At 36.6% G+C, this 19044-nt stretch overlaps 1 protein-coding gene across 5 annotated transcripts in view; it reads right to left on the bottom strand.

Annotated features, from left to right (window-relative positions):
* Nucleotides 1-19044, bottom strand: part of MROH8 (maestro heat like repeat family member 8) — a 123684-nt gene that overhangs the window by 40598 nt on the left and 64042 nt on the right. For all 5 annotated transcript variants that reach the window (XR_013179385.1, XM_077169238.1, XM_077169268.1 and 2 more), the window contains exons 9-11: nucleotides 8632-8767; nucleotides 7447-7565; nucleotides 5813-5965 (exon numbers count right to left, since the gene is read on the bottom strand). Coding sequence is in view for 4 of the 5 variants with exons in the window: in XM_077169238.1 (XP_077025353.1) it covers nucleotides 5813-5965; nucleotides 7447-7565; nucleotides 8632-8767 (408 nt within the window). In the remaining variant the exon portion in view is untranslated. The remainder of the gene's footprint in view (nucleotides 1-5812; nucleotides 5966-7446; nucleotides 7566-8631; nucleotides 8768-19044) is intronic.

Genomic DNA, 19044 nt, shown 5'->3' with positions numbered 1-19044 from the left:
GAAATGAAAGCTACAGGCCAACCTCCCTAATGAACACAGATGCAAAAATTCTCAACAAAATACTAGCAAATAGAATCCAACAACACATTAGAAGAATTATACACCAGGACCAAGTGGGGTTTATACCAGGAATGTAGGATGGCTCAACACAAGAAAATCAATTAATATACTACAGCACATTAACAAGTCGAAAGGGAAAAATCACACGATCAACTCAATTGATGCTGAAAAAGCATTCAACAAAATTCAACATCCTTTTCTGATTAAAGCACTCCAAAAGATAGGAATCAAAGGTAACTACCTCAAGACGATAAAGGGAATATATCAAAAACCAATAGCCAGCATCATGCTCAATGGAAAGAGACTGAAAGCTTTCCCCCTAAGATCAGGAACAAGACAAGGATGCCCACTGTCACCACTATTATTCTACATTGTGGTAGACGTTGTAGCTGGAGCAAAGAAATAAAAGACATCCAAATTGGAAAGGAAAAAGTAAAACTCTCATTATTTGCAGATGACATGATAATATACTAGGAAGATCTAGAGCAAAGTTAATTGAACTAATAAACAAATTCAGCAAGGTGGCAGGATATAAAATCAATGTGCAAAAATCAGTATTGATTCTATACACAAGCAAGGACCTAGCTGAGGAGTCAGTTAAGGAAAAAAATGCATTCAAAATAGCAACTAAAAGAATCGAGTACTTAGGAATGAACTTAACTAGGGACGTAAAGGACTTGTACACAGAAAACTACATAACATTGCTAAAAGAAATCAAAGGAGATCTAAATAAGTGGAAAGACATTCCCTGCTCATGGATAAGAAGGTTAAATACAGTTAAGATGTCAATTCTATGCAAATTATCCTACAGATTCAACACAGTACCAATCAAAATTCCAACAACCCGCTTTGAAGACTTGGAAAAGCTAATTACCAAATTCATTTGGAAGAGAAAGAGACCCTGAATAGCGAAGTGGGAAGATTAACACTCCCTGACTTTAAAACCTATTATAAAGCCACAGTGGTAAAAAATGCATGGTACTGGCATAAAGATAGAACCATTGACCAATGGAATTGAATCTAGAGTGCAAAAATTGACCACCAAATCTATGGTCAACTGATTTTTGAGAAAGCCCCCAAATCCAATGAACTGGGACAAAATAGTCTTTTCAATAATTGGGCATGGAAGAACTGGATATCAATAGCCAAATGGATGAAAGAGGACCCCTATCTTACATACTATACAAACATTAACTCAAAGTGGATCAAACACCTAAATATAAGAACTAGCACCATAAAGCTTCTAGAAGAAAATGTAGGGAAATATCTTCAAGACCTAGTAATAGGAAGCAGCTTCCTAAACTTTATACCCAAAGCACAAGCAACAAAATAAAAAAATAGATAATTGGGAACTCCTCAAAATCAAATGCTTCTGCACCTCAAAAGGCTTTAGTCAAAAAGGTGAAGAGGCAGCCAACTCAATGGGAGAAAATATTTGGAAATCACACATCAGACAAAGGTTTGATTTCCTATATATACAAAGAGACTATACAAAGCAACAACAAAAGAACAAACAACCCAATTATAACATGGGCTAAAGATATGAATAGGCATTTTTCTGAAGAGTAAATACAGATGGCTCAATAGCAACATGAAGAGATGCTCATTTTCATTGGCTATAAGGAAAATGCAGATCAAGACTACAATGAGCTACCACCTCAAACCTATAAGAATGGCTGCTATTAAACAAACAGGAAACTATAAATGTTGGAGAGGATGTGGAGAAACTGGGACACTTATGCACTGCTGGTGGGAATGTATAATGGTGCAGCCATATGGAAGACTGTTTGGCGGTTCCTTAGGAAACTAAATATCGAATTGTCCTATGACCCAGCAATAACATCACTTGGTACACACCCAGAAGAGCTGAAAGCAATGACACAAACAGACATTTGCACACTGATGTTCACAGCAGCATTATTCATAATCACCAAAAGTTGGAAACAAACCAAATGCCCATCAACAGATAATGGATCAACAAAATGTGGTATATACATACAATGAAATATTATGCAGCAGTAAGATGAAATGACATTCTGAAGCCCATGACAAGATGCATGAGCCTTGAGGACATAATGCTCAGTGAAATAAGCCAGAAACAAAAGGATAAATACTGTATTATTCCACTTTTAGGACCAGCATAAAGGTATAATCAGAGGCTTATAACAGAATAGGAGATTAGAGATACATAGAAGCTAGAGATGGGTAAAAGGTTAGCTAATGAGGTTGAACTCCAATGTAAAGGAATAGATAGAAGTGAAGGTGGTTCTCTAGTGGGTCTATAAGTACTGTTACCATATTGAAGGTGAACAAGATTGAAAGGGGTTGTATAGACCTATGTATCCTACTGATTAACACTAAAAATATGAATTAGTTCTTGCAAGAATTACTTCAAAGATATGATTCATGTACAAAGAGTGCTTAAGTCCAGGGTACAGGAGGGAAACTGCTATTGCATGCTATGGGCTATGTTCAAAGGAAACCATCAGCAATACCACAGCAACAGCAGACGTAAATAATGGCGGGAGGGACAAGAGTTAAGAGGAGGTTTAGATTTCCTCTTTGGCAAGGGTGTGTTTATTGGTTTTCTTCTCTTGGGGAAAATGAAATTATCTAAAGTTGAGAATGTTAATGGACTGTGGACTTTGGGCACTATACATGATGCCTGATGAAAGTAGGTGACTGAAGGATGCACTGACTGAGAAGTAGATCGGCGAACGATCATGTATACTTATGAGCAAAGGTTGTATTGCCACAAAAAGGAACAAAGTCGTGAGGCATGCAACGATGTGAATGAACATGTGGGACATTTGGTGAGGCAAAATAAGTCAGAAACAAAAGCACAACAATGATATGGTCACCTTTAGAAAACGCTTATAAGAAAATAGGGCCTTGATTATAAGCTTTTAGAACAGACACATTAAGTCCAGAGTGGTGATTATTATTTATGGATTTTGAGGGGCTGATATATATATAAAGCCTGATAGTTAGAGATAAGAATGAAGCTGATCAGGCTGGGGTTGAAGTAATTCAGAACACGGTGATAAGGAAGACAGTGTCTATATTTTAGAACCACACATACTCTTTAAAACCAAAGGAAGAAAGGTTTATTTGATCTGGAACTGAAATTTTTTGTAGTGCATAATCTAACTCAACCTATCTGTATAGCTTATTTGAACAACTGAAACACAGAGAGCCCAGAATAAGAAAAAGATCCTTTAATCCTGTATAGATTATTGTAATGCCTCGATACATCCTGGAGTATATTAAGCAGATAATCAAAAAGTATTGGCAAAGTTCCTTGAGGGATAGGAGAAAGAGTATGGAACTATTAAACTTTACCATCAGGGAATCCCTTGATACTGTGTCAAACTTAGGGACACCCAAATTAATAGGCCATTCCCTCAATCCTGAGGCTTACTCTTGTGAAGCTTATGTAGGTAGCAAAGAAGCTTAGACTACTACAGGCATGCTTAAGAGTTACTTCTGGAGGACCTCTATTGCTGCTCAGACGTGACCTCACTCTCTCTAAGCCCAGCTCTGCAGGTGAAATCATTGCCCTCCCCTCTATGTAGGACATGACATCCAGGGGTGAAAGTTTCCTGGCAACGTAGCAGGTGACTCCTAGGGATGAATCCGGCCCTGGCACTGTGGGATCAACAATTCCATCCTGACCAAAAGGGGGAAAAGAAGTGGAAATAATAAAGTATCAGTGGCAGAGAGTTCAAATGGAGTTGAGAGGCTACTCTGGAGGTTGCTCTTATACAAGCTTCAGTAAGACTTTGCTACATATGATAACCTGACAACCCACAACCAGGACCATCCAGCCAATCCTAAAGAACACCTAGGGCAATATATAAGATTCCATAAGGGTTCCGTGCACTAGAATAACTTTCCAGAAACCTACAACCTCCAGATGGGTCCCTGGTCCAGATATGTCCTGAAACCTAGAAGGCCCAGCTTCTCCAGAATATCAGATAGTTCCATCTCCGTACCCCATATTAGTGACAGACCCTTCCAATATGAAAAATTTAGAATGGCCATAGCCCAAACACTCCTAAAGAGAGGGATGCAAAGATCAAAGGTGATGGTGGAGTTATACAGTGAAGATGGGATTCAACAAATGAATATGAATGCTTTATCATTAAATTGGTATCTCTTTTAGTCTCCAGTATCTTAGAGCAGCTAGAAGTAAAAACCTAAAATTGTGGAACTGTAACCTATGTTAAACTCTGAAATATGTTCCACAACTAATTGTGGTACAGTGCTTTGATATTTATTGCTTTTTTGTATGTATTTATTGCTTTTTGTGCTGTTTCCACAAAAAAGAAGGAAAAAAAAGTTGATTGCGATGATAAAAAATATATATTTAAGCCTTCTAGCCTCCTATATTCTGGAGTAGCTAGAAGGAAAAAATCTGAGAGGATAGTATGGTAGTCTATGACAAACTCTGGGATCTGTCCTGTAACTACTTGTTAAAGAGTGCTTTGAAAACTATTGCTTTTTTATTTCTTTGCTTTGTATATATTTTATACTGTACAATAAAAAAGTTTTTAAAAATTCTATGTGAAACACATTGTTACTAATGGCAGTAAATATAATTTATTTCTTTAAAAAAGCTTTGGAAGGTTGTATATACAGAATTATTAAATATGTCTTTGAATGATGGGTTTTTTCTTATATATTTTTTGCTAATTTTCCTCAATAATTATGTATTGATTTTGTAATAAGACAAATAAAAGTGTTGCAAGCAAGTTGACATCTTGTCCGCTCTGACTCAGAATGGCAGAGGAGCCCTTAATCATCCTGCTCCCAGGGATGTCTGTGATTCTCATGTAAGAAACACAAGAGTCATTGGGCTTTACTCTGTTTCTCTGCTTGTATCACTCGTCCTGCTCACAGTGTTAGGACTTCAGCCTCTGTTAGGGCTGAAGGAAAGGTCAGGAAATGCCAACTTCTCTGAGAGGCATTCCTCAACAATCTTATATAAAATGGCCATCCCTCATCACCACTACTTGGCTATATTTTTCTCAATGGCACATGTCACTACCAGACATATGTTTTATTGCCTGTCCCCCTCCACTAGACTATGAGTACCATGAATGCAGGAGCTCTGTCAGTTCTGTTCATTGTTGTATCCCCAGTGCCTAGAATAGTGTCTGGCGCATAATAGGTATTAAATAAATATTTGTTGAAATCATTATGAATAATGCATGGTAAAAAAGAGAAAGTTATCATGGTAATACACTGGAATTAACATAAATAAGAATAGAATCATAGGAACAAACAAAATGTTTTTTTTAGATTAGTGGTTTTCAAATTTGGTACCACCTGGATTTACCAGTTTTAGATATTTTTAGATAAATTCTCCTGATTTTAAGCTCACTAAGTCTGCATCATTCTAGAGCGACTTACAGGTTGATTTATTTTTTAATTTGACATTTTAAATTTATCTGGAATTAATTTTTATGTGTTTATTATCTTTCCCAGAAAATCTGTATTCTTCTTTTGGAAACTATGGATTGCACCATAGATTTTTAAAGTCTCCCTCCCTACGTACATCCAGCGGTGGTTTAGAATATGCTTGATGAACAGGTGAATGTATGTGACCAAATGGACTGAGGCCTTGACCTTGTCCCCTTCAGTAATTGTTCCCAGCTGAATAGGAGCAGCAGAATTAACCTTGGTGGCTGCACGAGGAGAGACCGCATGCCGGTATTTCACGCCCAAGAAATGGTCACTGAGCTTTTACCTTCTCAAATCGTGACTCTGCATTCTTTACCAGTGTTAGCAACAATTCTCCTGCTAATTGCTGAGTGCAGGGATGTTTTAGACTTTTCAGGGCATCCAATGTAGTCATAACAAACTGGCAGAGTTCATTTGAATTGAGGAAAACTTCAAAGACCTGAAATAATTTAGGAAAAATGAACTTCCAAGAAATATGTTATGATAAAAAATCCTGAACAAGGAATACCTTTTTGGTTAACAGAGAAATATACAAATCTGTATAAGTTTGTTTACTTCAGCCTTGTTTATAAAACAAAAAACTGAAAGCAACTCAAATGCCACTGATAGAGTCTGTACTTGGCCTTTTAGAGTTCTGACTTTTAGAAAGACACTTTATTGCTGTGATCCTCAGAAAGAGTCACATTTTTACAGGTGTAGGACTCAAGGAAGGGCTTTAATGCTATATAGCTGACAGGGTCCACGTCACAGCTAATATATCTGGTCTGGAGTCAACATATTAAAAGAATGTGCCATTCAGCTTCTCATTCCACCTGGCACAGTACAAAGTCATCTACATGATTATAACAAGAGATATAATTTGCTGGGTACTTACTACATGATAGGCACCGAGCAAAGCATTTTACATGCAATATCTGATTTAACCCTTACAACAAATAAGTTATCCCATTTTTCAGGGTCCCATTGTACAAATGAGAAAATCGAGGCATAGAGAGATTAAATGACCTGATATGCAATAGACGAGTAAAACATTTGGACTAGGGATGAATAACAGAGGGAGCAAATGTTGAAATGGATTTGGATTGAAGTGCTGGTGATCAGTGAGGGGGAGGGGTGGGCGGTACGATATGTATGAATTTTTTTTCTGTTTTCTTTTGGTTTCTTTTTCTGAATGGATGCAAATGTTCCAAGAAATGATCATGATGATGAATATGCAACTATATGATGATATTGTGAATTACTGTTTATATATATATATAGGACGGAATGATCAAAAGTTAGAATGTTTGCGTTGGTGGGTTTTTTTTTGGTATTTAAAAAAATTTTTTTAAATAAATAAATAAATAAATCCTTATCTGAAAAAAAATGATCTGATATCATTGACCCTACATAAGTAATATTTGTAAGTTTTCTTTTTTTTCCTTATCCCCCAAGATAGTTCCTGGTACCTCATAAGTGCTTAACAAATATTTGTTGACTAATGAATAAATACATTAGTTAAATAGCATATGGCTTGTTGTATCAACTACACCCTCTAGCAGCTCCTTTTGGTGACAAGGGTTTACATTTGCAAGAGGCTGCCTAGGGATGGGAGAGCAATCAGTGGGAACAGAGCCAATCTGAAGAGAAATCCAAACATGATATTAGCTCCTTGGCAGGCTGACCTAAATTCCTAAATAGCAGATAAATGGTGAATAAGTCATGAACATGGTGCCTCTTCTGCAAACGACAAAACTCTTAAAGAGCAAATTCCCTGGGCAATCTGGTATGCTTCGTTTTAAAATAAATTACTAGAACTTTTCCCAAAGTTATTTTACCATTTTACATTCTAATGAACAAATGTATGAAGGTTCTGGTTGCTCAACAACTTCACAAACATTTAAAGTTGTCAGCCTTTATAATTTTGGCCATTCTCATTACCTGGGCAATTTTGAACGGACAGCTGTAGAACTGTTTAATACTGTAGAGCTCTAGGAGTTCTCGACATTTTTTCATTGCTTTCCGCAAGCTTTCCTGATTTTTCTTATCATGAGTGACATCTGAGAAGAAAATATAAAATATTAGTACTTTCTGGCTTATTTCTTTCTTCTTGATTTTACAGGTCTAGTTGATCTCCAGGTTGAAGCAGATCCCAAGATTTTTCTCTTTTTGTCTTTTTTCACTTGAACGAATATGCCTGGGGAGGTCTGAAAGGAAGGTGTAGGCAAGGCCATGTTCTCTGAAGGCTCTAGGGGAGAATGCTTCCTTCCCTCTTCCTGCTTTTTTGGAGGCTCCCAGCAATCCTTGGCATTCTTTGGCTTGTAGCTGTATCACTCCAATCTCTGTCTTTATGTTCACATGGCCTTCTTCTCTGCATCTGTCTGTGCATCCTTTCCTTTTCTTATAAAGACACCAGTCACTAGATTTAGGGCCTATCCTAATCAGTATGACCTCATTTTAATTTAAGTAAATCTAAAAACCTTTTCTCAAATAACATTGTATTCTCACGTTCTGGACAGACATGAATTTTGAGGGGATGCTATTCAACCCATTACACTCATGTTCCCTCTGCCCAATATGCTCTTTTTACCTCTTCGCCTGGCAATTGGTCTTCACTCATCAGATTATTTTCAGAGAAGGCTTTCCTGAACCCCACAAATAGATCTGATTCTCACTCATGGCCCCTGTATTTTTCTTTCATAGCAGTCATCTTTAGTTATAATCATATGGTTATTTGTTAATTGTTTCAGTTTGTCTGATTATAAGGATTTGAATCACTTGTGTTTTGGCTACTATTGGATCTTGGATCCAATAAACACTACTGGATAAATAAATGAATGGAGGCCCAAATAATGAATGACCAGAACCCTCCCAGTTTTGACCAGTCTAGTCACTTCATCTAATCACATTTAGGCACTCCCACTCCATTGCCATGTAGATGGCTGACACAGGTCTCATCCAGTGTTATGACTTATCCAGTGTTATAAACCAGTGTTGATTCACCTTGGCCTTTGCTCTTTATGAACTACTCTGAAAAGCCTTTCTACAACATGGGGAGTGAGGGCACAAGGAGCGCTGGTGCTAGAGACCTTACTCAGTGCCTCTCTGCCTCCTGCAGTGCCTTACACTTCAATCTCAGGGTGATACGCAGTAGGTGGTGTGTGCCCTCTGCAGCCTCCTCGGCCACCTCTTTCAGGGGGTCCCCACAGAGCAGCGCCATCAAGGCCACAAGGTGTCCAAGTCTTTGGAATCGGAGAGGAAGCTAATTGTGAAGAAAAAGAAAAATGCCATCAGAATGCAGGTAAATTTAGTTTATTAGATTTGAGTTGTTGGGTGCTGCGACGGTGGCTCAATGGCAGAATTTCTGCCTGCCATGCTGGAGACCCAGGCTCAATTCCAAGAGCCTTCCCATGTCAAACAAACAAACAAACAAACAAAAACACAAAACAGAAAGATTTGAGTTGTTGGGAAGTAATCCCACTTCCACCCCCAACTCAAGAGAAGTTCAAGAGTCACATTCAGCCACTGGATTTCTTCAGGCAGGGTGAACACTTAACAGAGAGATACACTATATCTAACAGGTGGTATTAAATAGGTAAATTCTGAGTGCACAATAGAAAAATGAAAAGGTTTTGTCCATAAGGATGTATGTTCAATCACTGCTTTAAAAGACCAAATATTGAAAATAATTGCTCAGTAGTTGTAAAGTGAACAATGATATAGTCATTCCATTAATACAACGATTGAAAATCAAGACTCTGAGGAATTTATAATAAGGAAGGTATGTTATTCTGCTAAGTGAAAAAGGTGGATGTAAAGTAGAGGTACAGAATTTAATTCTATTGAAAATTTTATTTACTCATAATCAGTCTTATTTTTTAAAAGTAACATGGCTGAGAAAAACCACACCAGAAAAATAAATAAAATTTAAAATAAATGGTAAAGAAAATAGGACAAATAAGAAAATGAAGGTAGAAAGACAAATGAAGATAAGAATATGGTTAGCATTCAGACATAATCGTCATCTGCTCAAGGTGAGCTTGGCACTAGGCTCTGAACTTTTCATGGCTACGGCAGAAGTATGTACATTACCCTGCTTAACATGCTTCGCAATCTACAAGAAGCAAACCCCTACGCAGAGGATGTACAACTCTTCCTAGGACAGAGGCAGAATCAAATTTCTTCTGTGCTACTCAGAAAAAGGACTTTAAAATATTGTGAACCTATTCATGGTAAACACAACAACACATACATAAAACTACATACCATCTTTAGCTCATTGATTCAACCTTTATTTTTTCAGCCAATCAACAAATACTGAGTGCCAATTATGAGTCAAGAACTATGATGGGGACTAGGGACATAAGCAGTCAACAAAAGAGAAAATATCCCTGTTCACAGAATTGATATTCAAGTTGGGAGAGAAAGAAAATAAAATAAGTATCATATATATCAAGTGGTGATAAAGGCTATGATGAAGAAAGGTGCAGAAGCGGATAGAGAATTATAGGAATTGTTACTTTAGAATGGTTAGGGGAAACTCACTAACATTGGAGTGAGGAATTGAGCCATGTAGATATCTGGGAGAAGGGTATTTCAGATTGAGTATAGCAAATGCAAAGAGAAAGAAGCATTTTGTATTTTTTGAGGAACAACAAGTATGTTAGGTTGGCTGAAGCAAAGTAAACAAGGGAGAAAGAAATAGGAGGTGGATGAGGAGGGAGCCAGATGGAGTAGACGCGTACAGGATATTACAAGGATCTTGGATTTTATTCTGAGTGAGATGGGAAGCCTTTGGAGGTTTGGAGCAGAGAACGTATAGGAGCTGACAACTTTATTCATTAAATATTTAACTGAGGACCTGTTATATGGCAAATCTGTGCTAGTCATTGAGGATACTGTGGTGAATAATACAAACAATCATTGATAGAATCCACATCCTATTAGAAGGTCTTCTAGTTTGCTAGCTGCCAGAACGCAATATACCAGAAACGGAATGGCTTTTAAAAAGGGGAATTTAATAAGTTGCTAGTTTACAGTCTAAGGCCGAGATAATGTCCCAATTAAAGTGATATAGAAATGTTCAATCAAAGGTATCCAGAAAAAGATACCTTGGTTTAAGAGGCCGATGAAGCTCAGGGTTTCTCTCTCAAGTGAAAAGGCACATCGGGCGAGCATAGTCATGGCTTCTCTCTCAGCTGTAAGGGCACATGGTGAACGCAGCATCATCTGCTGGCTTCTTCTCCTGGCTTCCTGTTTCATGAAGCTCCCCGGGAGGCATTTTCCTTCTTCATCTCCAAAGGTCACTGGCTGGTGGACTCTGCTTCTCATGGCCATGTCGTTCTGCTCTGTTCTCTCTGAATTGCTTTGTTCTCCAAAATGTTTCCTCTTTTATAGGACTCCAGAAATTTATCAAGACCCACCCAAATGGGTGGAGACATGTCATGACCTAATCCAACTTAACAACCACTCTTGATTAAATCATATCTCCAGGGAGATGATCTGATTACAGTTTCAAACATACAGTATTGAATAGGGATTATTCTGCCTTTATGAAATGGAATTTAGATTAAAACATGTCTTTTCTAGGGGACATACATCCTTTCAAACCAGCACAGAAGGAAACAGACAGTAAATCAATAAAGAAATAAGGTAATTTCTGATCCTAAGAAGCTCTAAGAAGGAAACAGTGATGAATTAGAGAGTAAGAGTAGACCTATTAGTGGTAAGCAAAGGCCTTTTTCAGGTGGAGACATTTTAGCTGAACATTAAAAAATGAGGAGTGGCCAGCTGAGTGAAGAGTTGTAGAAGGTCATTCTGTGTGGAAGTACTAAGTGCAAAGGCCATGAAGCAGGCAGAGCTTTATATGGTGAGGAATGTAAGAGAGACCAGCGTAACTGGAGTGTAGTAAGTCAGGGGTCTTAGAGAGGCAGGCAGGAGTTAGATCATACAAGACCTTGCATTCTAAGAACAGTAGGAAATTATTGGATCAAAAGAGTGACATGGGTTTTAAGAAGATAATTCTGGTTCCATGTAGGGAACAAAAAAATTGGAAGGAACCGAAATGGGAGCCCCAACCCAACACATTCATGCACAAAAAAGTAATGGAAGAAATAAATAAAAATATTAACAGTGGCTATGTCTGGATGAAAACAAAAACCTAATCATTTACCTTCCTTCTACTTTGTAAAAAGTATTTTTCTAATTTTCTAAAATGAGTTTATAATGTATTCATAATATTTTAAAAATCCTAAACTTTATTAAGATAAAAAACCTCTGGATAATTATGCTCCTACTTTGACCACTAAGTTATTTAACATTCTCTTCTTTAGTTCTTTATGGTTTTAGGTTCCTCTGAGAATATAAAAAAAGTTAGAGACCCAGAGTATATTTATTGAATGCTACACTTAAATTGAGTGGATTTCACTGGATTAAAGAAAGCTATAAACCTTGCTCAGAAAAATCCAGAAGATTGCACCATACAAAATTCTTTGGCACCCTGGGCGAAGAAACCCTGCATAAGCAATTCTCTCTAGAAAAGAAGATGCTAAGGAAAGATTCCAGGGCTTAGAGAGAGATTACACATATAGAAGGAATCATATGAAACACTTTTATTCTTTAATTAACAGCAAAAATGAGAGGTTGAGGTATATAGAAGGAATAACAATGAATTGTTATTACCACACTAATAGGGTAGTCAACAAAGGTCAGAATTTACTTGCTTTCATTGACTAAAGAGAGAAAAAAGGAAGTAGCATATTTTTATCTTTATTAGAGAAGTTGTGGGTTTAAAAAACAATCATGCATACAATTCAGAATTCCCATATACCACCCTACCACCAACACCTTGCATGGTGTGGAACATTAGTTACAAATAATGATAGCACATTTTTATAATTGCATTATTAATTAAAGTCCATGGTTTAACTTAGGGTTCACTGTATAGTGTAGTTCCATGGATATTTTTGTTAAAATTTTTATTTTTACCATATATACAATCTAACATTTTCCCTTTTAATCACACTCAGGTACATATTTCAGTGCTGTTAATTGCATTCACAATGTTAAGCTTCTATCATCACCATCCATTACCAAAACAATTCCATCATTCCAAATAGGAATCCTGTACATTTCAAGCCCTAACTTTCCATTCCCTAACCCCATCTCATATCCCCAACCTGGTAACTGATATTCTAGATTCTAACTCTATTGGTTCACGTATTCTAAGTGTTTCAAATCAGTGAGATTATATAATATTTGTCCTTTTGTGTCTGGCTTATTTCACACAACATGATGTCTTCCAGGATCATCCATGTTGATACATGTATTCACTATTTTTATGGCTAAATGATATTCCATTGTGTGTATACCAGATTTTATTAATCCATTCATCGATTGAAGGACACTTGGGTTGTTTCCATCTTTTGACAATTGTGAATAATGTCACAGTGAACATTGGTGTGCACATATCTATTTGAGTTCCTGCTTTCAATTCTTTTCAGTATATAGCTACTAGTACTGAGACTGCCTGGTCATAAGGTAGTTCTATAATTAGCTTTCTGAGTAACCAGCAAACTGTCTTCCACAGCAGCTGTATCATTTTTACTATCGCCAGCAGCAATGAGTGAGTGTTCCTATTTTTCTGCATCCTCTCCCACACTTGCTATTTTCTATTTTGTTAATAGTAGCCATTCTAGTGGGTATAAAATGATATCTCATTGTGGTTTTGATTTGCATTTCTGTGATGGCTAATGAAGTTGAGCATCTTTATGTGCTTTCTGGCCATTTGTATATCTTCTTTGGAGACTTGTCCATTTATGTCTTTTGCCATTTTTTTAAATTGGGTTGTTTATCTTTTTGTTTTTTTGTTGTTAAGTTGAAGGACTTTATATATTCTGGGTATTAATCTTTTATCATCAATGGGATTTCTAAATATTTTCTCCCATTGTGTAGGTTGTCATTTTAGTTTCATGATAAAATCCTTCAAGGAACAAAAGTTTTAAATTTTGACGAGGTCCCATTTATCTATTTTTCCTTCTGTTGCTTATGCTTTGGGTGTAAAGTCTAACCCTTATGCCTAACATAAGATCCTGAATACGCTTCCCTACAATTTCTTCTTGGAGTTTGAAAATTCTAGCTCTTATATTAAGGCTTTTTGTGTTTTTTTTGTTTTTTGCATGGGCAGGCACCGGGAATCGAACTGGCGGGGTCTCCGGCATGGCAGGTGAGAACTCTGCCTGCTGAGCCACCGTGGCCTGCCCATATTAAGTTTTTTATTCATTTTGAGTTGGATTTTGTATATGGTGTGAGGTAGGGGTCTTCTTTCTTATTTTTGCAAATAGAGATCCAGATTCCCCACATCATTTGTTGAAGAAACTATTCTTTGCCAATTGAATGGTCTTTACCAACTTGTCAAAAATCAGTTGACTATAAATGTGAGGGTTGATTTCTGAGCTTTCAATTCAATTCCATTGGTCTATTTATCTTGTATCTTGTACCATTACCATGCTGTTTTGATTACTTTGGCTTTGTAATAAGTTTTAAGATTAGGAATATGAATGCTCCAATTTCATTCTTCTTTTTCAAGATGGCTTTAGCTATTTGGGGCCCCTTACCCCTCAATATAAATTTGATGATTGGCTTTTACACTTCTGAAAAGAAGGTTGTCTGAATTTTGTTTAGGATTGCATTGACTCTATAAATAGCTTTGGGTAGTATTGACATCTTAACAATATTTTGTCTTCTAATCCATGAACATGGAATGTCCTTTCAATTATTTAGGTCTTCTTTTCTTTTAGCAATGTTTAGTAGTTTTCTATGTACAAGACTTTTACATCATTGGTTAAATTTATTCCTAGATATTTGATTCTTACAGTTGCTATTGTGAATGGAATTATTTTATCGATCTCTTCTTTCAATTGTTCATTACATGTGTATAGAAACACTACTGATTTCGGGGTGTTTATCATGTACTCCACCATTTTGCCCTGAATTCATTTATTACCTCTGGTAGCTTTTGTGTGTGTGTATGTTGCTGTTTTTTTGTTTTGTTTTGTTTTGTTTTGCTTTTTAGGATTCTCTGTATATAGGATCATATCATGTGCAGAGGGAAAGTTTTACTTCTTCCATTCCAATCTGTATGCCTTTTATTCTTTTTCTTGCCTAATTGCTCTGGCAATGACATCCAGTACAATGCTGAATAACAGTGGTGACAGTGGGCATCTTTGTCTTGTTCCTGATCTTAGAGGGAAAGCTTTCAGTCTTTCACCATTAAGTAGGATGTTAGCTGTGGCTTTTTCATATATGCTGTTTATCACGTTGAGGAAATTTCCTTGTATTTCTACTGTTCTAAGTGTTTTTATCAAGAAAAAGTGCTGTCCATACAGGAACTGTTTAAAATGTTGAAAAAGGGATCAGACTTCAACTAGTGATATAAACGAAGCTGATCTGGATAAGACTACAGTAGATCAGAATACAGAGCAAAGGATAATATCATCCAGATTTTAAAACTTCAACTTCTCTTTGAGACCAAAGGGAAAGATGTTTATTTGATGCAAAATTTATATTTTGGGTAGCACATTACCTAATTTAACTTGTCTGGTCAGTTTAGTTGAACACCGTAAGTCCATGGACTCTTGAATACTGTTTGAGATCTTATTGGTTTGTCCAGGTTAGTGTGATGCCCTAATATATCCCAGAGTAATTCAGGTAGTAAATAAGAAGTTATTTGCAATGTCCCCTCAGGGCACTAGAGCAAAAAGAGGAAACATCCAACTTCACCATCTGGAGAATTTCTGATATTCTCACAAGCAGTGGGGACAACCAAATCAATAGGCTGAGCCCTCAATTTTGGGGTTTACCCCTATAAAACTTATTCCTACAAAGGATAGACTAAGCCCACTTATAATTATGCCTAAGTGTCACCCACTGAGAACCTCTTTTGTTGCTCAGATGTGGCCTCTCTCTCAAAGCCAGCTCGGCAGGTAAACTCACTTCCCTTCTCATCCTACATGGGCATGACTCCCAGGGGTGTAAATTTCCCTGGTAAGGTGGGAGAGAACTCCAGGGATTTGCCAGGATCTGGTATCAAGGGATTTAGAAAGCTTTTCTGACCAAAAGGGGGAAGAGAGAAATGAGACAAAATAATGTCTCAGTGGCTGAGAGATTTCAAACAGAGTCAAGAGGTTATCTTGGAGGTTATTCTTATACATTATTTAAATATCCCTTTTTAGTTGATGGTGTATTGAAGTGGCTGGAGGGAAGTACCTGAAACTGTTGAGTTGTGTTCCAGTAGCCTTGATTCTTGAAGATGATTGTATAACTATATAGCTTTTACAGTGTGACTGTGTGATTGTTAAAACCTTGAGTCTGATGTTTCTTTTTCCAGGGTATGGACAGATGAGTAAAAAATATGGATAAAATAGAAATAAATAATAGGGGGGATAAGGGATAAAATAAATTGGGTAGATTGAAATACTGTGGGTCAATGAAAGGGAGGGGTAAGGGGTATGGGATATACAAGTTTTTTGTTTTTATTTTGCTAGAGTGATGCAAATATTCTAAAACTGATGATGATGATGCATACACAACTATATGATGATATTGTGAGCCACTGATTGTACACCATGTATGGACTGTATGTGTGTGAAGATTTACCAATAAAAATATTTTTTTAAAAAAGAAAGACATTTTGTCAAATGCCTTTTCTGTATCAATTGAGAAAATCATGTGTTTTCCCCCATCTTTCTTTTAATGTGGTATATTACATTAATTCATTTTCTTATGTTGAACTAACCTTCCATACCTGGGTTATCCCACTTATCATGGTGTATAATTCTTTTCATATGCTGTTGGATTCAGTTCATAAGTATTTTGCTGAGGATTTTTGTATTCATATTCATAAGAGATATTGTTCTCTTAGGTATGAGTGATTATGGCCTCATAGAATGAGCTAGGGAATGTTCCCTCTTCTTCAATTTTTTGGAGGAGTTTGAGCAGAATTGCAGTTAAGTCACCTTGGAATATTTGGTAGAATTTCCCTGTAAGCCTGGTGTTCTAGTTTGCTAGCTGCAGGAATGCAATATACCAGAAACGAAATGGCTTTTTAAAAAGGAAAGTTAATAAGTTGCTAGTCTACAGTTCTAAGGAAAATGTCCCAATTACAATAAGTCTATAGAAATGTCAAATCAAAGGCATCCAGGGAAAGATACCTTGGTTCAGGCTCAAGTGAGAAGACACATGGCAAACACAATCACAGTTTCTCTCTCAGCTGGAAGGGCACATGGGGAGCAAGGCATCATCTGCTAGCTTTCTCTCCTGGTTTCCTGTTTCATGAAGCTCCCGGGAAGCATTTTCCTTCTTCATCTCCAAAGGTCACTGGCTGGTGGGCTCTCTGCTTCTCGTGGCTAAATTGTTCTTTTCTGCTCTCTCTGAATTGCTCTCATTCTCCAGAATGTTTCCTCTTTTACAGGACTCCAGAAACTTATCAAGACCCACCCAAATGGGTGTAGACATGTCATCACCTAATCCAGTTTAACAATCACTCTTGATTAAATCACATCTCCAGGGAGATGTTCTGATTACAGTTTCAAACATAATAGGGATTATTCTGCATTTATGAAATGGGATTAGGATTAAAACATGGCTTTTCTTGGGGACAAACCAGCACACCTGGCTTTTCTTTGTTGAGAGGTTTTAATTACCTCTCTTTGATTCAGTCTCTTTACTAGCAATTGGTTTGTCGAGAGCTTCTATTTCTTCCTGAGTCAATGAAGGCAGTTTAGGTTTCTCTAAGAATTTTTCAATTTCATCTAATTTATTGGCATACCATTATTCATAGTTACCTTCTTATGGTCCTTTCTATTTCAGCTGGGTTGGTAGTTAATATCCCCCTTTTCAATTCTGATTTTTGTTATTTGCATCCTCTCTCTTTTTTTCTTTGTCAGTCTAGCAAAAAGTCTAGCAAAATTTTATTGATGTTTTTGTTTTCTATTGTTTTTTTTCTATTTCATGTATCACCATTCTAATCTTTGTTATTTCCTTCTTTCTACTCACTTTGAGTTTAGTTTGTGCTTCTTTTCTAGTTCTTCCAGTTTTGAAGTTAGGTCTCTGATTTGAAAACTTCTTTTTTAATGTAAGCATTTAGAGCTGGAAATTTCCCTCTCAGTACTATCTTCATGTCCCCATAAATTTTAGTATGCTGTATTTTCATTTTAATCTGCCTTAAGATATTCTAATTTTGCCTCTGATTTCCTCTCTAATCCATTGACTGTTTAGGTATATGTTATTTAATGTCCATATTTTATTGTGGAAATTATTACTTTAATTTTTAATATATATCTTAGCTATTTGTGGATTTTCCAGTTCTCCCTCTGTTAATAATTTAAGGTGAGTCTCTTGCAGACAGCATATACTTAGGTCATGCTTTTTTTATCCATTCTACAAATCTCTGCCTTTTGACTAGAGAGTTTAATTCATTTACACTTAAAGTCATTACTGATAATACTGGACTATTTTCTGCCTTTTTGCTTCTTAGCCTTTGTAAGTCTTACACCATTTTTGTTCTTAACTCTTTTAAGGCCTACTTTCATATTTCTTTTCTTTTTTGTGTGTTGTACCATATTGGTACCTTCTCATTTCTATTGGATATATTTTTCATCTATTTTCCTTGTGTTACCAGGGGTTTGAATTTAACACCTAAATATATTACACTCATATTTGGTTTTATTACAACTTAATTTCAACAGCATGAATATACACTTTACCCATATCCCCTGTCCCTCCATATGTTTTCTGTACTTGTTACCACTTACACCTTTGTACATTGTATGTCAAAAGACATACATTTATTATTACTTTTTATACACTTGCATTTTAGCAACTGTAGGAAGCAAGAATTGGAGTTATATATCAAACAATACAATACAATAATACTGGCATTTGTACATACCAAATGGTTACCTTTATTGCATGTCTTTATTTCTTCATGCTGCTTTGAACCACTGTCTAGTGCCATTTCCTTTCATTCTGAAGAACTCCCTTTAGCACTGCTGGTAGGGCAGGTCTAGTGGTGTTGAATGCCTTCAGCTTTTGTTTATCCATGATTTCTGGTGAAAAAATCAGCACTCAATCTAATTTGGACTCCCTTGTACATAATGCATTTCTTCTCTCTTGCAGCTTTCAGAACTCCCACCTTGCCCTTTGAAATCAATAGTATAATCAATTTGTGACGGTAGCATATTTTTCTTCATATATATCCTATCAGACATTCTCTGAGCTTCTTGGATGTGCACATTCGCATCTTTTGCTAAATTGGGGAAGGTTTTGCTCATTATTTCTTTGACTATTCCTTCTTCCACTGTCTTTCTTTTCCTTCTAGGACTCCCATAATGCATATATTGGTGCGCTTGATGGTATCCCATAGTTATCTTAGGCTATTTTTGCTTTTAATATTTCTCTCCTCTTTCTTCTCCTTAGCCTGACTCATTTCAAGTGCCCTGTCTTCAAGTTCAGTGACTCTTTGACTTATTCTTCTGCCAG

The sequence above is a fragment of the Tamandua tetradactyla genome, chromosome 1 (assembly GCF_023851605.1).
Source record: "Tamandua tetradactyla isolate mTamTet1 chromosome 1, mTamTet1.pri, whole genome shotgun sequence".
Taxonomy (NCBI): domain Eukaryota; kingdom Metazoa; phylum Chordata; class Mammalia; order Pilosa; family Myrmecophagidae; genus Tamandua; species Tamandua tetradactyla.
This window is presented reverse-complemented; position numbering and strand designations above follow the sequence as displayed.